Source organism: Humulus lupulus, chromosome 5, assembly GCF_963169125.1.
Source record: "Humulus lupulus chromosome 5, drHumLupu1.1, whole genome shotgun sequence".
In the NCBI taxonomy this organism is placed as follows: domain Eukaryota; kingdom Viridiplantae; phylum Streptophyta; class Magnoliopsida; order Rosales; family Cannabaceae; genus Humulus; species Humulus lupulus.
In genome coordinates, this window is record NC_084797.1 from 14,658,772 (window position 1) to 14,686,526 (window position 27,755).

Below are 27,755 nucleotides of genomic sequence, written 5' to 3' on the forward strand. Positions count from 1 at the left end.
AAAACACAATTTAGAATACTTTTTCTTTCTTTTAGAAAAATAGCTTTTCATAAAAGGCTAAAACGTCAAAAGAGATGGAGACCGGTAGCCAGGCCACCATTAGATAATAACATTATGGTGATATATAAATTATGAGGTCATGGATGTAGCTAATAATTACGTAATAACATGTATGTATATAAATATGTATTTATATTTATATATGTGTGGACACGTGAGACTTGGGAGAAGGAAGGTCAGTAGTGGTGAGTGGCTCTTCGCACCTGTCCTTATGTGTATGATAACGATGAATCTCTATCTTCCTTTTTTTTAATAAATTTCCAGCACATTACTTCCCTTTTACCGGAGATCATTTTACTCTGCAAATTTCTAACCCCAATATAATTATGTGTGTATAATTTTTCGGAAATTTTAGAATAAGATATATCTTTTTATCTTGCTTGTACGGTAATTTTATTTTAATTAGTTACATACATTAATTATAATTTTTTTAATAGTTTTCATTGTAGTTATAGCAAAATTTATGTAAAATTTTGAGTAATTTATAATGACGAAATAAAAGTTCAAAAAATTTGTTTTCCCCACGCATATAAATAAACAAATTTGACTATGTCTGTAACAAAGTTTTTGAAACTTAATTTCAGTATTGTAAATAATTTGAATTTTTTTAAAGTTTTGCAGAGACTACTAATAAAAAAAGCTTACCTTATTGTAGAATTTTACCATAATTTTATACATAAATAATGCAACACATTACATCTAAATTTATACTTAATTAATACGTGCAATTATATATATATAACTACGTAATAATATAATTTCATTAATAATTAATATCATTTAAATATATATAGATATTAATGCGTGTTGCTATGCCACCCATAAAATGAACTATTTCATACTTTTAATATATAAAGAAAGACTCATTATTTAATAATATTTATATGTGTAAAAGTTATTGTCTAAAACTATTTTTGATAGAGATTGAGCGCCGCCGCACCTTAGCAACTACATCAAATTTTCTTTTACAGAAAATTGAGTGCAATCGCACTAGAACAGTCATGACCGTACATTATTTTCCGACCAGTGAGAATTTTCAGAAAACAAGAGTGATTCATATCAGAAAACAAGGGATTATCACTAAAAGCCAAGCCATATATTCATTTATTTTTTTGTCCTTCATGGAAAATTTTCAACATAAATATCTAATGATCACTACATTTGTAACCAATTTTTCTAGATTATATAGGTTTAGATGTGTATATGTACACAATACATATACATGGCTACATATATGAATACGATGTTGACAAATTGAATATGGGCAAACCCAACCAATTGAGAAATTATGTTTATTAAGGATTTATGTTTTTGTATCATGTGATTTATTCTATTACTTGTTTGAATTATGTATTTTAACAAATTATTTTTTGAATTATGTGTTTTGTATAATAATTCAAATAGAGTCATAAATCCAATTTTGATAAAGAAAAAAAAATTAAATATGACATCACAATTATTAGATAGAATAATAGTATTTTAAAACTGAATTACTAGTTTTGTGAATTATTTGTGATTTTACTTCAAAAAACTTTGGCCAAAATCAATTTTAGGGGTTAATTTGAACAATTTTACAAAATATAGGATTAAAAAAAAAAATTGATCAAAATTCATTGTCCAAACAGATAATAAGACACACCACAAAAAAATGCAGGTTCTACCGACAACATGTGTGGTCGGTAGAAGCCATGAAGTGGTCGGTATATCCCTTTACTGACAGTATTAGGTTGACGGTATTAGGTTTTCAGTATTAGGTAGATCCCTTTACCGACAACGCGTTGCCAGTATTAGGTTGACGGTACAGCTCCGTCGGTAGAAGTCACCATCTACCGACAATAACATTTTCGTAGTCGGTAAATGTTCTAATGAAAATATTTGTGGTCGTTAGAAGGCTCTTCGATTGTCGACAGAGACTCTGTTGAATCATTTGTTTGGTCGTTCTATGTCGACTATAGTGTTGTTAGCAAAACCTTTGCCGACAACACTTTTTTTATCCATATTAATGGTAATAGTATTATAACATATATTTTTTTAATTCATGTATAATTAAATTATGTTTTATATCCACATTAATAATAATAATAATAGTATTATAACAAAAATTATACTAGAACACTTTCATTTAAGGCTTAAAGCTAAATACATATGAGTTTTTAACTTAAAGTCATACATTCTGAAAATTAAAATATCATAATTTATGAAAACAAAACATATAAGTAATAAATTGACATACTGGCTCAGTCCTCAACATCAGGTGGTGGAGGTGGATCTCTCGGGCCGATGCAGAGAGTCTAGATGTGCTCTTCCAATTCTCGAAGGCGCTCCTTCATAGCTTCATTCTCGTCATCTCTGAAATAGGGAAGATGCTAAGATGGAGGATTTTGGGTATATGTAGGTGGATGTACGCTGCCCTTGTCGTAATTATGCGATTGTATCCCATTTGGTGGCCACGTTTGTGGCGCCCCACGTCACTATGGCTGCTTTCTGGAATGACGATTGACCCTACAAACCAACACGAGTCTTTTCATCGTGCTTTGTCCTCACTCACATGCTTCCTAGGAAAACTTCCCAGGAGGTCACCCATCCCTAGATTACCCCAGGTCAAGCACGCTTAACTTTGGAGTTCTCAAGTGATGGGCTACTGAAAAGAAGATGCATCTTGTTGATATAGGTAGTACCCATCAATCCATTTAAGCCCTCTTCAACTGTGTAGTCCCATACCTACACAGTCTTAGAATCATCACACTTGACCTTCCCCAAGCGGTGTGGGATTGCACAGCTTACCCGGTCTTTCCCCTTACGGATCACGGGATTATGACTGTCACAATCACCCCCCCTTACGGGCCCGACGTCCCCGTCGGCCACACTTCCGGCTGGGTCAAGGCTCTGATACCATTTGTGGCGCCCCACGTCACTATGGCTGCTTTCTGGAATGACGACTGGCCCTACAAACCAACACGAGTCTTTTCAGCGTGCTTTGTCCTCACTCACATGCTTCCTAGGAAAACTTCCCAGGAGGTCACCTATCCCTAGATTACCCCAGGTCAAGCACGCTTAACTTTGGAGTTCTTAAGTGATGGGCTACCGAAAACAAGATGCATCTTCTTTTCGGTAGTCCATCACTTGAGAACTCCAAAGTTAAGCGTGCTTGACCTGGGGTAATCTAGGGATGGGTGACCTCCTGGGAAGTTTTCCTAGGAAGCATGTGAGTGAGGACAAAGCACGCTGAAAAGACTCGTGTTGGTTTGTATGGCCAGTCGTCATTCCAGAAAGCAGCCATAGTGACGTGGGGCGCCACAAATGGTATCAGAGCCTTGACCCAACTGGAAGTGTGGTCGACGGGGACGTCGGGCCCGTAAAGGGGGGTGATTGTGACAGTCAGAATCTCGTGATCCGGATGTTTGGATGGATAACCGCTATAAACATGGCAAATGGTGGGTGTCGAGCAAGGCAAAAGAAATATGCATATGTTAGTCATTATTTTTTTTTAACAAATTGATTTTATTTATTTTGTTAATTTACAATTCATTATTAAATTTATCTTTGTTTTGTAGGAAAAAATGTGTTCCGTTCGTGACACGCATGCGTCACAGTCTACTGAAACTTCATCACCCCACTCGACTATGTCGGAAGAAGAAGACTTGTCTCTAGTGCAAACGGTCTTCGGAAAACAACGTGGCCACCAAACAGGATACGGTCGTATAATTAAGACAAGGGACAATGTACATCCGCCTATGTATACCCAAACTCCTCCATCTCAGACTCTTCCCTATACCAGAGATGATGAGATTGAAGCTATGAAGGACCGCCTTCGAGAATTGGAAGAGCACATCTCGACTCATTGCATCAACCTGAGAGATCCACTTCCACCACCTGATGATCCTGATGTTGGAAGACTGAGTTAGTAGGTCCACTTATTACTTGTATGTTTTGTTTTCACAAATTATGCTATTTTAATTTTTTAGAACAATGTATGACTTTAAACATAAAACTCACATGTATTTAGCTTTAAGCCTTTAATGAAAGTGTTTTAGTATAATTTTTTTAATTATTATTCTTATTATTAATATTAATGTGGATATAAATTTTTTATAATTATACATGAATAAAAAAAATTATGTTATAATATTATTAATATTAATATGAATATGGATATTAAAAAAATAATGTTGTCGGTAAAGGCTTTACCGACAATACTATGGTCAGCATAGAGTACCCAAGAAAAGGATTCGACAAAGTCTCTGTCGACAACCTAAGAGGCTTCTACCGACCACGAATGTTGTCGTTAGAGCCTATACCGACTACGAAATTTTTTTTGTTGGTAAATGATGGCTTCTACCAATGAGGGTGTATCGTCAACTTAATGCTGACAACTCATTGTCGGTAAAGGGTACTATCGACAACTTCATGGCTTCTACCGATCACACATGTTGTCGGTCATTTTTTGTAGTGAATAGAAGCTTGGTCAATAATAATGAAGACCACACTAGTTTAGGAGGGACAGTGAAGAATGATTGGCCAACTCCATTAAATTGGGAAACAAAATAGATAATATTGAATCATAAATTGTTGGTTTCCTATTTATTTTTATTAAAGTAAATGTATAAATATAACATGAAATCAGTCCACTTCTTTAGGAAAGTTGTTTAGGAGATCTCACTATAAATAGGGGGCTAATTTTTTCTCTTGTAAACACCAATTACAATTGAATAATATCACTCCAATAAACATAGGTCACTTTCTTTTGGACCGACTCACTTCAAAATCTTGTCTCCTTTTCTTCACACGTTGTTGTGTTTTATTTCTTGATATCTTTGATTATCTCAGAGCTACGTGACAATTCAATTATTTTTGGTTGAAATTTTTTAACCTCAACAATGTTGATTTGGATGTGATTTTGTTTGTGTGATTTGAATATTAAATTTTGGATTTCGTCTCTAAATTTGTATGAACATCTAGGTTTCATGAATATTGAAATGATTAATGGTGTTCTTGAACACAAAAGTGAGTTTTTATTGTGTTTTTTATTTGTAAGATTTGTGTTTTTTTAATTACATATTTGAAAATAAATCTGTGTATATGGGTATTGCGTAAATCTATGTCTTTTATGGAGAGCAAGAATAGATTACATTAGGTTTGAATGATGAACGTACATGAACAAAAAGTGCTTGGATTTATTTATTTATTTAATTTAGAGTATGAGTGATGAATACATCTTTGGGTTTGTTTGATTGATGAATATGAACATGAACGCGATTAGTTTTGATTTAATTTAAATTAACCATGGAAAGATAAATTAGAATCTAAACATTAAATAAGGTAGAAAGATTGAAAGATTTTGTTTTATTTTTAATTAATTTAGTTTAAAGTTATGCTTTGAAACTATTAATAAATTTTAGGGTTTATACTGGACTATGTGTTTTGTCTCATTACTTTCATAAACCTAATTTGATAAAGAAAAAATTGAATATAACAACATAGTTGTTAGGCATGATTTTGGTTTTTTTTTGAATTGTTAGTTGGTTAATTATTTGTGATTGTAGTTTAAATTTTTTTTATTAAAATCGAATTTATGGTTCTATTTGAACTATTTTATAAAATATAGGGTAAAAAAAATCATTTGTCAAAACACAAGGTCCAAACAGTTAATTGGACAAAACACATAATCCAAAAAGATATAAACCCTATATAATATCTAATATATTAAAAAAATCAACTTTTATCAAGTTTCTAAAAGTTAAAATCTAAGTTTAAAAATGAAAAATATTCAAATAATTCTAAGTAATTAAAACCTAAATTTTTAAGACATTAATATTTTTTAATTATTTTTTATACTAAGCAATTATCTTTTAAAAAGCATTGCTACATGAGTGTAATGCTTGATGATTTATTTTAAGTGGACATATTATTACATATATCATCATTAAGTCATCATTGTATGGATCTAAATTCCAACATATTAATCGTTGAATAATTATTTATTAAAGAAAAATCACTAGTACAATGAACCAATCGTTAGGTCTTGCATGCATGTGGGTCCTTTCAAGCAAACATTTTTCAACATAATATACATTATCATTACCATCACCATCACCATCAAATTAATAATTAACTCATTCTTAAATAATATAGAATATATTGTCAGTGTCTAATTCATAACATTTCTAGAACACAATATATAATTAATCACAATGTTCGTAACAATTAATGAGATTGGAAATTTTAATTCGTGGATTGGGCTCTTTTTGTTTTTGGTGGAAAAAGTTATTTGCTCTTTTTCAAACCCTTTGCGTATATAAAAGCAATAATGATCCAATTTTATATCATTTTCAGTGTTAGTGAAAGAAATTAGCTACAAAAGATCAAACCGACATCTAATTTTTTTTTCTGATTGGACTTCGATCTGACTTTAGCATTTTTTTTTTTATAAATTTAATTTATTTTAATACATACCCTTTAAATTAAATGAGTAGCCTTTCAACTTTCTTAGTAGTAATTAATTAAAGAAAAGAAATTAATAGGCTAAAAAAAGCATCACATATATGTAGTTATTTACCAACTGCCAAGTGTACATGATTGAGTTTGGTGCCGCTCTTATTTTTTTAACAATAAGTTAAAAAAAAGTAAGAAAGCAACTTTTTATCTATTAAATATTAATTGTTTATCATCTTCTTGTGAGTTAGTGACAGGTAAAAACGACCGTCAAATTTGATTAATTATCAAATTATTAGGACCCATTAAACAAACTCTAGTTTCCATTACAGATAACTCTACGAATAAAAAAAGAAAGTTATTGGCTCTTTATAGATTAATTAATTCTTTGTTAGTTCATATATACACATTTTATCATGCTAACTAGATTATTGGTTTAGACATTGACTTCTTAGCTCCTTTTTAATTACCAAAAAGTGACCCAAATAGTTAATTAATTCCAAAATATGCAGTGTGTGGTACATGTAACATAATTCTCGTAAAATATATTATAGGATAATTAATTGTTCAAATATATACATGTATAAATATATAATTAATGTATTTCCCAAAAAAAAAATCTCTAAGAACATATACTTACATACAAATATGTGCTTATCTAGTGTCATCATTATTATATGGATTTTAAGTTTTTTTGGTTCAACCATATTATATAAATATATAGATGTAATTATTAAGGCCCCATTTTAGAAAAATATGGTTGTTCATGATTGCATGATCCTATGGCAGACCAATATTTACACTTCTGTAACAGAAACAACCCATATATATATTCATGTTACTTTGCATATATAAATTATTTATGTATATATATATATAATAACAACCTAACTTTGGACCAGTCTATTTTAGTACTCTGCAAAAATCTTAGTGGGTACTTTAGGTGTGTCCATTTACATTCTCCAACAATTTTATAACGATCATTGAAAGAAAGAGAATTAAAGTGACTATGAAGTTAGTTCATGAGACATTATATATCTAAAGTACATGTGAACATGTATGTATGTATGTTATATTATTACAAAGATGTTTGAGTTGAAAGAGTGTAAATATATATATATATATGTATATATAGTGGAGGTGTAATAAAGGAGTGTTTGTCAAGTACTAGACTTGAGCTCTTATCTTATTAATTAAGTTATATATTAAGCTTGACCACTTAGTTCCATATATAATTAATGATGATGCCTTGACTAACTAGGAAACATATTACTTTAATTCTTTATGATTTGCTCGAATACTTGATTATTATGCCTATTTGTTTTAATTAATACCAGAACAAAACACTAAATAAGTTAAATTATTCCTGAAAGTTTAATTTGAATCAAAATTAATTAATTTAAATATAGAAAGAATGTTTAGGATAAAGCAAATGAGTGTGACAAAACATTTAAGAAATTATAATGTACATTCATAATATTCCAATAATTCTCTCCAACAATAAAATGTATATAATATGTATGTATCTAATCTATATATGGGACAAGGTTAGGCCCATTCCAAAAGGCAAGGACTTGTGAAAGTGTGTACCCGTTGAACTTAATCTGATCATGTTCTTTGACCATTTGATAATAGATCTGAGTTTGCATAAATACATACATATATATATATTTATATAGTGATAGGGAATAGTGATGATGGGGTCTCAAGCAGATTTAGATGTGATGAATTCATTTGTGCTGGGCTGTTCATCAAATTCATAACCAGGTGAAACAATACAGAATTATTATTATTATTATTATTATTATTATTATTTTGCTACTTCATTAAATCATTGAATATTATTCTCTGGGCCTTTCTCTCTCTCTACCGCAATTATCTCATCCCAATTCAGTGGTATTTAATTATGATGTATGAACATATATACAAATAGTATTTAAAAAAAAAAAAAAGGAAAATTTACATTGCAAACTTTTTTTTTCATCAATTGTATTTGTACCTTTATTTTATACCCTTTTTAAAACTTAATAGATCTTATTTCCACTTTCTTCTTTGTTTATGCACTGTACACTTACCATTTTTGAGGTTATTTTTTTTTGCGAGATGATAAGAAATTCATAATAAAAAGTAATCTTTGAGTTTATTTTTTATATTTTGTTAACCAAAGAGTAACTAAATTTTAAACTTAAACAAAATTTAATATACCAAAATTTGTATTATTATTTTACATTTAATAGATATATATGATATTCTAAATAACTTTAAAGTTATTTTAAAAATATTTCAAGTAATTTTTTTAAAATAAATTCTTTAAGATATTGTTTCGTAACTTTTAAATAAAACATAAAAATAATCTTTTTGGTAACTCACTAAGTTTGTTGGTTGCTTTAAATTTGTGGCATACCAAAAAATTTAGTATATTAAAAAGTAACCAATTGATATCTTAAATGATTTTAAAAACAACGAAAATATAGCTTTTAAAAGTAACTATGCAGTATCATTGCATAATAAACTATTCATGGTAACTTTGAATAATTGGAGTAACTTTTTATACTATATGATAACTAATTAGTTTCAAGATTGACTTGAATATAACGTAAAAATATATTAAATAATAAGACATGTAAATTACACGAGTGACTAAAAAAATCTATTAAAAGTTACCGTAGAGTATACTAAATTAATTTTTATTAATAAACTATATGGTAACTTATAATACTATATAGCAACTCATTAGTTTCTGAAATAAGCTTGAAGGTTTCCAAAATGTATCTTAAATAATAACATATTATAATATAACCTAAAAAATAACTAATTGATATATTAAGATGTCTACAAATAAATTTCGGAGGTAACCAAAATGTACTGAAATAATATGATAAAAAAATAAAGCTTTTAATAAAAAAAAGGATTTATACATTTTTAGACCTTGTGTCTTGCCTCATTACCTTCATGGACCCAGTGTTTTGACAAATTATTTTTTGGACCCTGTGTTTTGTAAAATAGTTCAAATAGACCCCTAAACCTGATTTTGATGAACAAAAAATTGAGTATAACAACACACTTCTTAGGCAGAATGACTGTATTTTTGTTATGAGTTGTTAGTTTGATGGATTATTTGTGATTTTAGTTCAAAAAACTTTGATCAAAATTGGGTTTAGGGGTCTATTTGAACTATTTTAGAAAACACATGGTCCAAAAAGTAATTTCTCAAAACATAGGGTCCAAACAGGTAATGAGACAAAATATAGGGTCTAAAAAGTATAAACCCTAAAAAAAATGGCCAATTGTTATCTTATCGGTATCAAAATTCGTATGTTATGCTGATGTGGCACAAATATTTATGTAAATAATTTGTTTGAATGTATTTTTGTAAATATTTTGGTAACTAAGTATATAAATGTAAAACTCCAAAAAAAATGTACCAGTAAAAATAAGGGAAATCTACACAAATGCACTAAAAGTTTAAAAAAAATATGAAAAATACAGTACATTACAAAAATACATAATTTTTGGATAAAAACACAGAATGATAAAAGTGTAAATACGGAGTGTCAAAATCATAAATAAAAGCTGTAAAATATAATTTTTTGTGATCAACGTTTACAAACTAGTAAATATCTGTTACATGTTTGTAGATAATATTTACAAAAATCAGTTATAGAATTGTAGATTTTTTTTTTGTAAATAAAACTTACAAACAAGTTCGTAACTATTTTTTTTTTTTTTGTAACAATAGTTTACAAATCTAGTTTTACAACTAAGAAATATATTTTTGTAATTAACATTTACGAAAATATGTTATAGTTAAGAAATTATAACCAAAATATACATAAAAATATTATATTTTTTTCACATTGTTACAATATTGTACCAAAAAATTACAGGAACCTCCATATTTATGTTATACAACTTAAAAATATAAATTTAAGATGTTCATTATTGTAAAGTCCTTTTTTGGCTAACTTTATTTTAGACAAAATATTTTAAAGTTATTAAGAAAAATCAGTAGCATATCTCCATATTGATTTTCGGTTTTATTTGGCAATATTTTCAGCTGGTTTTGTAATGTGAAAAGATCTCTAAGTGTGAATATATTTGTTGCCTTTTTTTATCTCAAATAATCAATTTTTGGTAAAAATATATTGTGCAAATATCTTGAGATTATTTTCAGGGATTATATGGAATTATGGTTATCCTGGAAATAAAGAAGGTGTCGAAAATGAACATGGTCAAGAAAAATGACCATGTTCGTTCTGCCAGATCAAACGGATCACGTTGCTGACTCATTCGTTTCCTTTTCTGTCGACATAGAATCCATCTGGCTGGCTGTTTTCCTAAATCAAAGGAATTCGCAAATTGATTTCAAAGATACCAGAAAATCATGGCCTACGATTTCCCTTCCTATAAATACATTGCCAAGGCCTTTGGAATTTTTACCTCTTCCATTTTCAATATTTGTAAACATTATTTTGAAGAGTGTCTTTATTTGTAGAGATTAAGTTTGTTCACCTTAATCTTTGTGAGAGTGTTGAGTGTACTTGTGGATATCTATCTAGTCCATTGTAAACAGATAGTGTCTATTGTGAACGTGTTCATAAGGATCTTCGGAAGAGGATTCTATCTAAGTCTCACTTCGGGAGGAAGTGTGTACTCGCTATTCTTTGAAGGGAGTTCAAGAGAATCAGCGTTTCATCAAACCAGATTCGTAGAGAAGAGTACAACAAGATTGCGGCAATAGTTTAAGAGGGAGTCTTACATCGTTTAAGTCAATGCTTTTGTACACTTTGTTTCTTTACTAATTGGTTTATTCTCTGGGCGTGGCCCCAAGGAGTAGGTTATCTGAAAGGGTTTCTGAACCTTGTAAAAATTCGCTGTGTTCTTTAATTTTTGCACTGTCTATTTATTGTGTTCAGTTCTGTCGTGACAAGTTCGGATTCTGTTCCGACAGAACTGGTATCTGTGTAAACAATTAATTACCATTCCGCATTTTAATTAATTCATGGTTTAATTAATTTGGTAATTACTAAAAACGGAATTTCAATTATCTATAAAACACTTTATTAAATATATATATATAGTGGTGAAATACAATATATTTTTTTAAACAAGTTTTACATTTTTGTAACAAGAGTCTACAAAACTAATTTCACAACCAAAAAGTTTAGTTTTGTAACTAACATTTACATAAATATTTATAAATATATTTAACATGATTGTTACAAAAATTTATAAAATTAAGTTGTGATTTTAGTACATGTTTGTAACAAAATTTATAAAACTAAGTTTCTTACTAAAAGACACTATTTTATTTTGTAACTAATATATACAAAAATGTTAGATTGCATAAAACAAGTAACAAATATTAGAAAAAATATATAACTACTAGTATAGAAATAGATAATATTTATTAAAAATATTATAATTTATGCAAGCATAAAAAATTGTTTAATATTAATAATACATTCATTTTAAATATATAAAAATAAAAATAAAAATTGAAAAAAAACTGATTGAATATTATTATATCACATCAATATAATTATATTACATTAATTAATGATGTATCTTTTTTACGAGTACAAGACAAAATAAAAGTTCATCATGACATAAAAAAAAAAAGTTCTTCATTACTTATTAGAGACCAAACTTATACATTAGTAAGTTATATTCTTGTTTTATTTCTTTTTACTATTCTCCGTTATTTTTTGTTGTTGAAGAAACTGTATATTTGTAATTATTTGTATTCATCGTATATTTCAAATTTTTTGCAGCGTAACTAAGAGAGCCATTCCATTTAGGGCGAGACAGAATGGGCGGGCACGAGCGGTCTGGTGTCCGAGCCAATTGGTCAGACGACTACTTCACTTATTAGATTAGTATTAGCCGCCTATCCCGAAATGAAATGGGATGGAATAGAAAGAACGCGAAGCGCTAGCGCTATAGGATTGGTTTTTTTTGGGGGGGGGGGGATAAGCTTGCTTCTTCACAAGCTGCTTATCCCCCCCCGACCGGCAGCTGCTGGGTCTCCCCATCTCTCCTAAACTTCCCCCGGTCTTCGGCCCGAGCTGTATGAGTTCAAATTTTTTGTAAATATATAGTGTTTTATGTAATTAATCCTAAAAATAAAGAGTTAAAAACATAATTAATGTTAAACTTGGGTGGTAATAAAGAATAACCCATTCGTTCATTATAGTTATTAATTCCTAGATTTCACTTATATAGTTCTATTGCTATCATGGTCACTTCTATAGTTATAATGCTATGATGTATAATAATTGTTCTAGATTTGACTCTATACAAATGTTTGCGATTTTCAATCATTTTTATGTGAGTACGTGAAGATAACTCATTGAAGCATAATCACAATATCATCATCTCATTTTTATATGAGTACATGACGATAACTTATTCTCGTCTGCAAGTGTGAAGAGAATTTAACAAAAGTTTTCCTTTGCATAATTTTATATTGTTATAGTACACAAATGTCTTTGTCAATCAATAGTATTAAATAACCAGTACAAGCAGTTTGTCAAAGTTAAACTATCGATGTGGTTCATGCAAAGAACCACAATATTCAAAACTTGGTCATTCACATGACAAATCTTGGTCAATTCCATGATGAACGATAGATAAATGCATCACAGAGAAAATTTACTACCACTATAGTATGGTATAATATAAGCTTAATACTGTAGCAGTATTAATGTTTAGGTTGCGGTAGTTAAGAATTATGAATGAGGAACTCAATGGATTGAGACTTGGATGAGTACCACAAGTTACAAAAAAAAAAAAAAAACACATACTCATTATTGCTTTCATTTCATTTGATCTTAGTAACAAATCTCATCATCTGAACCAACCCTATTTTGTTAGTTTGAATTTCCTCACTATATCAAAGGTTCATCAAGTATTTTCCATTATATTTTGATTGGCTCAACTCAAAGTATCTATTGACCTCTTGAAATCACATATGCAAGCTAGAAAAATGAAAGAATGACAAAAGGGTATAATAATAATTTATGTATATACTCATCTGCAGCTTATTACCCAGCAGTACTTCAATTCATTCTTTGGTAAAGCTTAGCCTTGAAAGAACCGCAGCTGCTTGGTCACCACCCAACAAGAAATAAGGATGCCTCAAAGCCGCAGAAGCCGATAACCGTCCTCTTTTAAGGGGTCCCCCCCTTTCTGAAATTAGCTTTGTTGCTAGATCCCAACCTCTACCCGAATCAAGATCAAGAATTGTTAAGTCAGGCAATCGCCGCGTGTATTCTCTCCATTGGATCAAATCATAGTTGAATGTTTTTAGCTCTGAATTGAAATTCTTTAAGCCAGCAGCAGACCTTAATGTTGGTACTGCCATTTGCATGAGTACAATTCCAGCAGAGTACATATCAAACAGATCAGGACTATTCAGCTGCAAAAGTATGAAAGCAAACTCTACTGATCACTCCAAAGAAAAAGATTCATTCAACTAAATCTTATGTAATAACAACTCAGTTTAACTGTAACAAATTGCAATACCTGCCAAAGAAAAGGAGAAAGTAAGGCTGCAATTGGTTCAGGAGGAGGACTTGGTGTCTCCTCTGGCATGACATATAACTCAGGAGGACAATAATCAGGATCAAGCAGGCCACGGTCAGGTACATAGTTTTTGCCTATCCTAAGGTCTGTTGCTGCACCAAAATCTATGAGCTTGATCTGTCCTCGTTTCGTTACCACTAAGTTAGCTGGCTTAACATCGCGATGAACAATGCCCGTGTCATGGATTTTCTTTAGCGAAGTTATAATCTGGCGCATGATTTGCTTGATTATCAATGCACTACGTTTTACTGAGTCCACTCCTTGCAAAACTTGTCCAAACATGACAGACTCTATGTTGAATGGAAAGTTTCTCTCTTTCATATAATCCGCAAGACTTTGATCCCCCTGGTAGGTACATAGGTATTGGTTTTCATTTAGTCTTGAAAAAAATAACTTGTGCAACATTTTATAACTTTACAGAATGTATAGAAAATTTCTCCATGGAGCCATGGAGAAAGTGAAAGTAATCACCTACCTAGGCCTAGCTAGACTCTCCAGAAAAGCATACATATACTTGGTTGATTTCCAAATTGGTATATAAAAGGAAGAATGTACCTCAAATTTCCAAACAAGCCATTTCCCACCCTTTGTAAACTGGGAATTGGTTTTGTCAGACACAAAACTGCCAAGAAACTTAGCACATGTTTCAGGAGCTGCTCTTGACAGTCTATAGTTAAACCATTCTTCAAAATCAGCACACTCTTCTGCCCCTTTGACTCCAACTTTGACCTGCACATTCCCACTAATAAGAAATACACAAAACAGAATAAAACTTAACTAATCATACATTGATAACAAAACAAATCGCAATCTATACTTGGGTGTGATAAATACAAACACTAAATGAACTCCAAAATCTCAACATTATACAATAGCCATAGTATGCAAGAAATTCCAGTATTTGGACAATGTCAATAATGATGTATAATTTCAAACAGTCAAAAATTTCAACTATATTACAATTAAGAAATCAGGGGCAGAATTGTTTGAATGACTATCAATTAAAAGCATCTAATTAAGCCCTCAAAATCCATTTAAAGATTGAAATTAACTATGGAAAATAGATTACCATTTTGAGAATGACTTTTTCCTTGAACCTGCTATCCAACTTCTTTGTTTTGGCTTTTCCTCTCTTCTCTTCAAGAGTCACATTCTTAGGAACAACAGCACCAGAATAAACAACCCCAAAGGACCCTTCACCCAACTTCTCACCCACAACAAAATCAGCCCTCTTCAAGTTTCTCCTTCCAATCAAACTATTGAAACCCAGTTGCAGAGGAGCAAGAAGGTAAAAATCAATGGCACCCAGAAGTACACCAGGCCTTGCAGTTAAGTATATCCAAGTGAGCCCAGCAAAAACCACAAAACCCCACTTCTGAGTCTCGGACAAGTCCTCTGTAATCCTCTCGAATTGCAAGTACCCAGAACGGAAGAGAGAGATTTGGTCCAAATGGAGAACCTCCTGCAAATGTTGAGGGATATCTCCAAAGAATGCATGGCACCTTACGGTTGAGTTGTTGTGATTATTCTTGACGAAACTGAGACGGTTTGTGTTTGGGAAGAAGCAAAAGTTGTGAATGGCGGGTGGTCTTAGAGTTAGAGAAGAGGTGCAAATGGGATTTGGGTTATTATGTTTGAGTGTGCTTGCGCTTGGAGATGGTAGGCTCATGGCCATGGGTGGTTGCTGGTGCAGTGACCTTTAAAATGGTGATCACTAGTACTTTGCGCATGGCAAAGTTCTGTGCTTTGAGTAGTAAGTAACTAGAAAGATAAGGGTAAACAAAAGGTCCGCATGTAACGTAAAAAAAAGTGTGGACGACGTTATTTACTAAATCATTTACTTCAATTAGGATGAGGACTTCTAATTTTAGTTTTCTATTTTCCCAGTAAAGAAAAACACCAAAGCACTTTAACTTAAAGTGAGTTGTGAGTACTATTAGGCCCAGCTAACCAATGTAAATAACAAGGTTAGTCCCCTGAATTTTTAAATATTAAAATTTACATGTAATTTATTTTTATATAAATTCTCACCATTAGGAGTCGGTAATTTTTTTTTGTAGTTTTAATTGTAGTTTTTTATTTCATTTGGTACTCATTTTTATATTTACAGTACTATGTTTTTATACAATTTTTTTTTTGCAAATATATATTTTATCTAGTTACTAAAATTATTTAAGATAAGTTTACATAAATATGTAAAAAAATAAATATAATTTTTGTATATATGGAGGAAAAAATAATTATACAAATTATGATTAGTTTTGGAAAAAAAAAATTTATATATGACAATTCCATAAAAAAATTTAAAAATTTCCTATAAACATAATTACATAAAACTCTTTCTCCATCTCTCCTCTTCTCCCTCACACTATCTCTCCCTCTTTTCTCATTTCTTCCTCTCTCCTCCCCCATTAGGTTCCACCCTCTTAGCCCTCCACCGGAGACGCCACCTCCACCCCAACCGGTGACACTTTTTCGCCCTCGCCCCTGACAGTGATGCTAGGGGTGTTAATCAAACTGCCCACATCGCACAAACCGCCCACATTGCATCACATCCGCAATTTGTGGTTTGAAACCCATTATGGTGCGATTGCAGTTTGTATTTTTGCCAAACCACACAGTATGGTGTGATTTGCGGTTTTTAATTTTATAAATACAGTTCAAACTGTACCGCACCGCACCACATCATTATATGTATTAATTTTTTATATGTTTTTTTTTAATTTTATTATATTTAAACTTAATACATATTTATAGTATAATATACACAATATCTAGAAAAATTATTATGTTTCGTAGGATGTAACACGTATTCTACTTTAACCTAGAAATATTCTTCCTTATTTTAAATCTTTACTTCTATATCACATTTTTATTTGTTATTAGTACGTTTTTTTTTATTGTTTTGCTAAAAGTTTATTAATTTGTTGTATATTTATTGTTTTGTTAAACAATTTTTAGTTATGACCTTTATTATGAATCATTATTAATTATAATATTTAATTATTAAATTATTTGTTAAAAAACTTATTCAAAAAAATATGATAAACAAAAATAATATTACCAAAATATGGAGAAAAAAATCTCATAAAAATGTTAAAAAAAACCTATAAAAAATGCACAAAGTTGAAAACTCCATATTTATCAAACTTAATGAGAAAAAATATATTTTATGTAATTTCCTCATTATTTAATTTTTTCCCTCGTGAAGAAAAAAAAAGTATAGGTTTGCTATTGGGTTAATACTAATCTAATAACAGTATGATCAATTGGCTCCAACTTCAAATTTAAAATAAAATATCAAGTGCATAAATAAAAAATTTAAGGAAGTGAAAAAACTTGAAACCTAAACTCTGTCTATGCTTTATTTTTCTATCTCATTGGCTCTTATTTCCTCTTCTTTTTTCTTTTTTTGCTAAGTAATCTCACATCAATTTATACAACTTTGGCCCCTCGATTGAGTTTACGTTGTGTTGATGTCGTTTTTCGTCAAATTAATTATGTAGAGAAATAAGCAACGATTTATAAAAAATAAAAATCGGAGATTTTAATGTGGTTTAGTAGTTAAAATCTACATATGTCCACGAGTCACTGTTATTATGAACACTCTCCCAAAGCTTCGGATGAAAGCAATTTGGCAGAATCTCTTCTCAGTCCAAATTTGTGCGTAAATACATATGACAAAGTCCAAGCTATTTATAGACCTGGTTGTAGGAATATCTTCCCCCCAATTCGGGGAAGTTACAATCAAATGTTTAATTTCAAATAAATATCCCCATTAATAATACAATTCAAATGCATTAATTAAATAACGATCCCATAAAAATAGGGATCTGTTACACGGTGTTGACCAATCCCTAGGAAATAGGGATTTCCTAACAGCTTTCTCGTGTGATAAACGTGTGATCGAGCTCGATTGTTGCCTTAACGAGCTTTCAAGACCAACCGAACTTCGAGCTCACCATTCCAGCTGTTGCCTCCTCATTTTTCACCAAACCGATCGAACTCACTCCTCAAAGAAGGATGATATGTTCGAGCTTGCAACTCATGCTCGAACGCTGATAGAAAATCTGGAACCATTTGTTAATTTATACAAGTGTATTGCTAACACTTGTTATTCTCGAGCTTACTCTTTACCAACCTACATTTCGAGGCTATTTATTTAATCTCAAGATTTGGGAGTAACATTTTGCCCCCTCAAAAGTGTTGGTTTGAATCCTTTGAGAATGAAACTTTTGAACTTCACTTTAAAAAACGCATCCACCTACTACACTCGAGTATGGACACGTGTCATTAGGGGATTGCATACCAAGAGTACTCGAGTACTCTATTCTCTTCGCACGTCCCTTCCTATCCCCTTTTTGCCGCCAATTTTTTGAAATCGAACGTGGTCCCTCGGATTACGTTTTAACCCAAATCAAGAGCTCAGATTCCCCTTTGAGCACCATATTTTTTCCTATTTAAATCCATTTGCCATCTTCTACCTCTTCACTTTTCTTTTTATTTTATAGAAAAGAAAAAACGAACCAGAGCTCTCACCTCTTTGCATGTTCTCCAAGCCAAAGAAGCAATGCGATCTCAGCACCTTCGGCTTTGTGGGATCATTTCTGCTTCCCATTGTCCAGTCTACAATCTCTACATTCCCAAGATCAACCTTGTGTAGTAAGTTCACTGGACTTTACTACTCACTTCTTGTACGTTTTTTTTTCTTTTGTGCTTTTGTACGTATGAAAACCACTCTGGTTCTTACCACATTCTTGAAATTTTCTTTGCAAGAGGTAGTTTTTTTCATTTGTGTAGATTTGTAGTGATCAAAAATATGTTTAGGCAAAAGGTTTGGTGAAAGCAGATAAAAATGAAACATTTTTTTAGGTTATGGGGTAATAGGTTATAGGTTTCGTGTAGCCTAAGAAAAATGGCTTTGGATTATGGTTTTAACACATGTATCCCGATAATCTCCTTTTTGAGTAACTACCCATTTTTTCCTAGAAATTTGGGATACCCCAAACTAAAAGTAACTGCCCCACTCTCGCGTGGGTCCATTCTCAATGCCCCGAACTTTTAATAGCTTGGTTTTTGCATTTGAGTTAAACTTGCTATTTCGAGCCTTCGGGCTGGATTAATGCGATATCGTTATCTCGAGCTTGCAAACTCTAGTTATCGAGCCTTAATTCTTTCCACTTTTTAAATAATGGGCCCTCACCTTTTTCTTTCTTGTTAGATGTTGCAGTCTTCAGAGAATTGGTCGGGGCCCGAGCTTGCAATCCCTAATCACCCACCGTTTCCTCAACCTGAGTCACCATTTTCTCGAAACTAGCGATTGATCCAGGAACACAAGGAACGCCTCAAACAGGATGATATATGTGCCCACTTTCTACGTCAGATCGATGAGGTCGAAGAGGGAAAAAGAAAGAAGCTTCGATTTGCCATGTATCCTGACCCAGACCCCGAAATCTGAACAATTCTGTTAGATCCCAAGTGTAGGGTCACAATAGCCTTTTCCCTAAGTGAACTCTCTTTTGAATTCATGGAGAGCACTTTGAACCAGCCAACCATACACATCTCCACCAAAGCCATTTCCATCCCAGTCTCGGAGAGCTCTTTCTTCGAGGCTGAACAATACCAAAGCTCCATTACTTCCACCAGGAATATTCCATAATTGTTGTCCTTCCATGGGTCAAAGTTATCTAGTAAACTGGTGTGTCGGCCTGCAAGCTTTAATGAGAGGAGTTGCTTCGCTTCGGGTGAAGATGACCTTGAGAGGAAGATCAAGCTCGCGGCCTGGAATCGCGAACATAAACGAGCTGGGGCATTACTGCCCCTGAAATACTATTTTTGGAACTTCACTGATTACGCCAGTATCGCCCCGTTCCAGCTCCAGTCCAACTCATACAGAGTCCTGGCCGCTCTGTGATCATTATACCACGAGATGAAGTGGGAGGGACCCTCGGCACATGAGATCCTATACCTTTTCATCCTTAAAAGCAATCCTTCTCGAGCTCATGGAGGGAATGGCTTTTATTACCTCTCGAGCTACCCAAAGGAGAAGCGATTGTTCAAGGACATTCCTAACCATCCTCCCAACTTCAAAACTATCTTCTTCTGGACAAACGGTCTCGCTCCTTCCCAATTCCACTCTTTTCAATGTATTCGTAAGTATCTCATCATAGTTTTCTTTGATTTTTCTTTTTTTTGTTTTGAGCTCGAAACACTCATTCAATCTTTTCATGCAGCCAACTATCATTGCCCACAACCCACAAAGGCCATGAAGGACCACAAGGAAGCGATTCTCAAGCTCCCATACGGTTGACAGCCCCTCAATTACCTCCTTCATGAGGATAAGCTGCGACTATGTGGTCTCCTTGGTGAGGGCGAGTCCATGGATGACTCGGGAATCCGCAAGTTTGCGAGATGGGAAGACGTCCCTGTCCCAACCACCAAGCTTCCCTCCAAAAAGAGACCCTCAAGCTCACACACTCGGACCTTTATTCCTCGCTTAGCCGAGGCTCGATGCTCGGGAGTTGAAGTAAAGTCGTGTTAGATCTGTCCAAGTGATCTCCCACTCTTCTTAGATGAAAGCCTAATGTTGTAGTTCTTTTTAACGATCCAATGAATAATTTTATGGTCTGGTCGGGGGTAGATCTTAAGGTACATAGGTTTGATAGTTGGTTAGGGAAATACCAAACTATGTATAGTTCAAATGAAGTTTGGGATGTGATAGTTGTCTAGTATGAGACCAATGATTATAGGGACCTATCGAGGATGTCCCCCACTTATAGAGAGGGAACCCCCTTCGAATGATCTGAAGACAAAGGGATTTCCTTGTAGAGTCCCAGAATGTTTACTTAGCTAGCTAGATGGTAGTAGTAGTAGTAATTAGTATTAGTTAGTAGTATGTTAGTTACCGTGGATTTTGGTTCAAGTCGGGACTTAGTTGGAAACTCATAGCAACAATTGTGGATTTTATAAGTTTAAACTATAGTTTAAGAATATTAATTATAACATAAGGTTTGATTAATATTGATGGTCATAGATATATATTTATGATAACCTATGGTTTAGATAGAGCTAATAAGAGTGTGACCCTTGTCATAATTATGATTATTAAGGAATTAAGTATTTTTTATGGATAGTCTTAATAAAAGAAAGATCTAGAAGCTTTAGACCTTCCAACAACTATTAAGATCGTATTATGACTCAGACAAAGCTGTTTATCCAATTCAAATTATGTTGAAAAAGTGCAATTACGCGTTTAATATATTCATGTATGCCGATATATCGCCTATGGAAGATACAGAGAACACGTCGACTTTGCACGAACGTACGAACGGGGACTCGGGATTAAGGTAGAGCTGATATAACGCATATAGGGGCGATATATCGCCCTTAGTGTTGATTTTTGAAAGGCTTAGTTTTTTAATTTAAAAATTACCCTTAATCACTTAGACCTGCCTTTGAATGACTTTGACCGAGTTCTGGGCGTCAGTTGAACGAAAATTCAAATATTTTTTTATTTTATAAACATTTATTTATTCAAATTAAAAGGGGTTAGTTTCACTCCTTGAACTCTATAAATAGGACCTAGTGCTCAGCCATTTTCTTCATTCTTCAAGCATTTGATCAGAGCTTCCAAGGTGCTAGTGTTACTATAGAGAGATACACTTGGGTTTTGGGTTAAAGCTTTATCATTCTAAGCTTTTATAAACACTGGGAAGTGAGAAATAGTGTGATTTCTGTATTGAGGTTCAGACCAAACCATAAGGTCATTCAAGGTATTCCTCTTCCTTAAGTCCAGTTCTTTATAATTCTATAGTTTTCTTTAGTTTTTTTTTCAGATCCTAACTCTTGTTTATGATTCTTGATTAGGTATTTAAGTTCTTAAAACTTAAGGTCCTTCTTGGTAAGTTTCTTCTTGATGGTTTAGTTTTTATATTCATATTTATTCTTAAAGATTTTCACCCTTTTCTACTGTTGGTTTATAGGAGTTTCTAAATCCCGTTCTTGCTCCCAAATATCCCGGCTTTTGGTAAGGAAAATAGGATAGTTTTTATATGCTTATATGTTATGATATGTTTATGTTATGATATATATATTGTTATCAGGTAAATTAGCATTGGTGATGTGGCGAATAATTTCTTGATACGTGGCTGATACCTGGAAGCATCTACTAGAGTATTGACCAGGAGCACACACCAGAAGCATGACAAGCCTATCTTTGCCACGACCAGACTGGTCGGTGGTCCCACTGGCAAAGCAACATTTGTGAGAAGATCTTTGTGAATCCCGAATTTATCTCATGCAATCTTTCGAATATCCCACTATTCAGGGGATAATATCTGCAACAATATTTTGTAACCCTCCATGAGCCTATAAATAGCAAGATATAGCTCAAGGGGAAGGGACTTTTCTTTCGACTAAAAAATCATAGAAAGAGATAGAATTTCTCCTAGAAAACTTGTATTGCTTTAAGTGAAGTGCTGAAACTCATTGAACCCAAGTTCTCTGATCACACTTCTGATTTCATATCAATATAATTCTAAGTGGACGTAGGTCATTACCAGATCCTGGGGCCGAACCACTATAAATTGCTGTGTTTTCTTTACTTTCGTCATTATATTATTCTCTTTATATTTGTCCATATCATTCATATTTTGACTCCGTGTCATTTGGCCAAATCGTGGGTCAACATTCTGGTGCTTTCATTGAGAGGACAATTCATTGCTGTTAAGAAAACCGATGGCGAAAGCAGGAAAGAAAGCTGGCCAGACTGCCGCTGCTGCACCGTCGAATCCACCACCTCCTCCTCCACCCGCAAGCATGGCGGAAGATGAGCCGCAACTAAATTTTGAAGAGAAGGAAATGGATGATGCGACACTGAAGAGCACCCTGGGCGCGTTGCAAGAAGAATTGGCTAGTCTGAGGGCCAATCAAGAGACTGCCGCAGAAGCCATGGCAAGGCAGCAGCAGGAACTTGATCGTCAACGGGCGGAGTTGAGCGAGAGACAAGCAGAGGTGGATCGCCGCCAGACTGAGGCCATGGCAGCCCTCGAAGCAGCCTTGCTGTTGACAAGAAATCAGGCCGCACCTGCCTCGCAGCCTAACCAACCTGAGAATGGGCCACCTCGGGAGGGTCCCAATCCTAGCCCACCAATCCATCCTTCAAGTCCGCAAAGGCCCGAGCAGCCTCAGATGCCCCATGACGACGTCCCACTGGACCCCGAGGCAAATCCACCATCCCAAGATGCTCGAGGTAATCCCCCGCAGCAAAGGCAGAATAGGGCCGAGCGACAGCCTCGTAGTCCTAGACGCCGTGAGAATGATGGGCCACACCAAGCGAACAGAGGTCACTACCCTCCTGGTAACAGGAGGGACTCGGAGTTAGGATCTGCGGTCCGTGGACCCCCACAGCATGATAATGCACGGGGACATCGCGACCAGCGCAGGCCACCCTCTAACGCTCGGGGCGTTTCTGCCAGGGACGGGAATAGAGGGAACAGCCAATCTAACCACAGCCAATCAAGGTTCAAAGATGGCCACGGATACAACGAGGCTGACTCAGGCAAGGGCAATGCCGATGGGAGGAACGGAAATAGAGGTAAAAGCAGGAGCCAAATACCTCAAGGTGACCAACCAAATAGACAAGACGCTGGGGGGCAACCCAGGCAAAATAATGTCTTTAACCAGCTCGGAGGTAGCGAGCAACGGAGAAGGGAGGAAGACCTAAGGGACATACTCAATGATCGTCGAAAGAAGCATGGTGAGAATATCCCTCCAGCAGCAGAGACCGGAGCTATTCCTACTGCATTGCAAGCCCAGATAGACGCACTGAATCAGGCTGTGCAACAGCTGGTCGGGGGAAGAACCTCATACATCGACCACGATAGAAGAAAGGGCACTCCTTTTTTCCAAAGGATAGCCAACGCAGAGACTCCCAGCAAGTTCAAGATGCCTACGCTCCCAAACTTTGATGGATACGGGGATCCTGTCTCGCATGTGAATAAGTTTGAAATTCAAATGGACATTCAGAAAGTGTCCGAAGACGCTGGGTGCAGGATCTTTCCTGCAACACTTTCTGAAGCCGCGCAGGAGTGGTTTTTTAAGTTCCCACCTGCAATCATAGTTTCCTGGGAAATGTTCGTAAGGGAGTTCTACGGACAGTTCTACGCGGGTCGTGTCCACCCAACCGAAGCAAACCAACTGGTCGAGATCCGCCAGCAGGACGGAGAGTCAGTGAAGGACTACGTCCAACGATTTATGAGGGCGGCGGCTGGAGCAAAAACAGTAGGAGACGAAGGCAAGATGATGGCCATTACCGCAGGGGTAAAGCGTTGCTCTCCCCTCTGGAAGAGTCTCCGAAAGGAAGGAGTTAAAACGACCCAAGAGTTCTTGGATCGAGCCGATCATTACATAAAGCTCGAGGAAGCCATTGCTGACGATGGGGAACCCTCGAACAAGGGTAAAAAGGCCGCCGAACCTTCCAAAGCCGCCAATGGGTCCAAACCTGATAGCAATGGCAAAGGCCATAAAAACGGCAACGGTAATGGCAAAAATGGTGGGAAACGGCCATATAATGAGCCTTCCACCTCCGATAATAAACGAGCAAAGGGTAATCGTTATGAACCTAGGTTCACTAACTACACTGCCCTCATCGAGTCTCGGGGAGAGGTTTACCAGGCCACAAGCTCTAGTGTGCCTTACAAGAAACCTGGGCCCATTCGAAAAGACATTTCGAAAAGAGACACCACCAAGTTCTGTCGTTACCATAACGACTACGGACATGACACTAATGAATGCAACCAGTTAAAAGACGAAATCGAGTTCCTTATAAGACAAGGACACTTGAGAAGGTACGTACGGGCCTCGGGAACTTCCCAACGAGAAGCTCCAGGTGGCAATGAGCAGACGTCCACACGCTAGCGCTCGCCACCATTACAGCCTGCCCCCGTAGCCGGAACGCTCTTAACCATCTGTGGAGGCCCGCACCTCGCGGGAAATAGCGGAAAGGCCAGAGAACAATATGCTCGAACTCTACGCCACGACCAGGACATCGAGATGATGACTGTGGAGGACCGCGTGCTGAAAAAGGCTCGCTCAGAGGAGTACGGGATAACCTTCTCTGAGGGCGATGCCCGGCACGTCCGGTTCCCACATTCCGATCCGCTGGTCGTGGATATCCAGATGGCCAATATGATGGTAAAAAGAGTACTGGTCGATACAGGAAGTTCAGTAAACATCCTGTATAAAACAACACTGGAACGCATGAAGTTGTCTGTAAAGGACTTAGAGCCCTGTAATCAAACCATATACGGCTTCTCTGGAGAAGGACTCGCACCAACCGGAATGATCAAACTCCGAATAACAACGGGTACAGCGCCTGCCTCAAGGACACTACTCGCCACTTTTGTAGTGGTTGATTGTCCTTCAGCGTATAACGCCGTTATTGGAAGACCCATACTGGTTGAGCTGAAGGCCATCATCTCCATGTGGCACCTAGCCATGAAGTTCCCAACGGACACAGGGGTAGGATGCGTTTTGGGAAACCAAAGGGAAGCCCGGGAGTGCTATAACGCCTCGATCACAAAGGCAAAAAGTGGAGCATCGAGGAGCGCTACCCCAGAACGATTGCAGATGACAGAAGACAGACAAACCCAATCAGGTGGTAAAGTCACCAAATAGGGTGTTGCCCAAAGTGAGGATATAGATTTGGATCCTCGCTTTGGGGATTTTGAAGAAAATATAGGACCCATTGAGGACCTGGAAGAGGTCCAACTCGATGAAAAAGACCCAACCAGAGTCGTAAGGGTTGGGAAGAATTTAGAACCCGCCACAAAACAGGCACTGGTGAGATTCTTGCAAGAGAACCAGGAAGTTTTCGCCTGGTCGCATAAAGACATGGTTGGGATAGACCCTGCAGTAATCAACCATGTCCTGAACATAAACAAAGCCTTTCCACCGGTGCAACAGAAAAGAAGGCTGCTCGATAAAGATAGATCAAAGGCCTTAAAAGAAGAAGTCGAAAGACTTAAAGAAAACGGGTTCATCAGAGTAGTGTTTTATCCGTCGTGGGTCTCAAATCCGGTGCTGGTCCCCAAGCCTAACGGCAAGTGGCGGACCTGTGTGGATTTTATAGACCTCAATAAAGCCTGCCCAAAAGATTGCTTCCCACTCCCGAGGATCGACCAGCTAGTCAATGCAACTGCAGGACATGAGATCCTCTCGTTCATGGATGCGTATTCGGGTTACAACCAAATCAGCATGCATCCCCCTGACGAGGATCACACCAGCTTTCGGACCGATACGGGATTGTATTGTTACAAAGTAATGCCCTTCGGACTGAAAAACGCAGGTGCTACTTACCAACGACTGGTCAACCACATGTTCAAAGAGCTAATTGGGATAAGCATGGAGGTATATGTGGATGACATGCTCGTAAAGTCCAAAAGGGCAGAAGGACATGTGAGGGATTTGCAGAAATGCTTTGACGTGTTGAACAAGTATCAGATGAAATTAAACCCCCTCAAATGTTCCTTTGGAGTCGGATCAGGGAAGTTTTTGGGGTTTATAGTAAATTCAAGAGGAATCGAGGCCAACCCCGACAAGATAAAAGCCCTGATCGACATGAAGTCGCCGAAGAAAATCAAGGATGTACAAAGCCTGACCGGAAGGATCGCTGCCCTGAGTAGATTCATCTCAAAATCAACTGACAAGTGCATTCCATTCTTCAATCTACTCAGGGGAAATAAGAAGTTTGAATGGACGGAAGACTGCGAGCAAGCATTCCAGACCTTAAAGGCTCATATGTCGTAACCTCCCATCCTATCAAAACCAATCGAAGGAGAGACTTTGTATATTTATCTGGCGATTACCGAAGTTGCTGCTAGTGCGGTACTAATACGGGAGGAAGAAAGCGTACAGAAAGCTATTTATTACGTCAGCAAAAGGCTCATCGGTGCAGAATTGAAATATCCACCGATCGAAAGATTAGCATACTGCCTGATTCTAGCCTCCAGAAAGTTGCGTCCATACTTCCAAGCCCATCCTATCACAGTTCTGACCGACCAGCCCCTTCGGCAAGTCCTCCAAAAACCTGAGGCGGCTGGACGACTGTTAAAATGGGCGGTCGAATTAGGACAGTTCGATGTAACTTATTCACCGCGAGCAGCAATAAAAGGGCCAGCCTTGGCCGATTTTATTGCGGAGTTCACCGAACTCCCCAACAGTGAGCTGCGCAAACAACCTGACGCGCCCATGCCTCAAGACGAGACTCCTTCGTGGAAGCTATTCACGGATGGATCATCCAATGAATCCCACGCTGGAGCGGGAGTGATATTGATAACGCCCGAAGGGCATCGATTTCACTGTGCAATCAGGTTTGACTTCGCAGCGTCAAACAATGAAGCAGAATACGAAGCGCTCCTCGCTGGACTAAGAATGGCCAGGGATATGAGTATAAAAGCGCTCAATATTTACAGCGACTCTCAGCTGGTCGTGAATCAGGTCCTGGGAGAATATCAAGCGCGAGGATTGAAGATGATGGGCTACCTTAACAAGACGAAAGATTTGCTAGCCCAGTTTACAAAGTACACCCTCCAACAGATCCCGCGAGACCAAAATTCGAATGCAGACGCCTTGGCCAAACTTGCAAGTGCTAAAGATGCTGACACCTTGAACATAGT

The 27,755-nt window shown here is 35.6% G+C and overlaps 1 protein-coding gene across 1 annotated transcript; it reads right to left on the reverse strand.

The window, feature by feature from the left end:
- Window positions 1-13,301: 13,301 nt before the first annotated feature.
- LOC133834505 (serine/threonine-protein kinase STN8, chloroplastic) lies at window positions 13,302-15,826 on the reverse strand. Its single transcript, XM_062264143.1, has 4 exons — window positions 15,149-15,826; window positions 14,635-14,808; window positions 14,020-14,424; window positions 13,302-13,912 (listed from the first exon to the last, which is right to left on the reverse strand). The coding sequence occupies exons 1-4, from the start codon at window positions 15,752-15,754 to the stop codon at window positions 13,559-13,561; spliced, it is 1,539 nt and encodes a 512-aa protein (XP_062120127.1). The 5' UTR covers window positions 15,755-15,826; the 3' UTR covers window positions 13,302-13,558.
- Window positions 15,827-27,755: the final 11,929 nt, after the last annotated feature.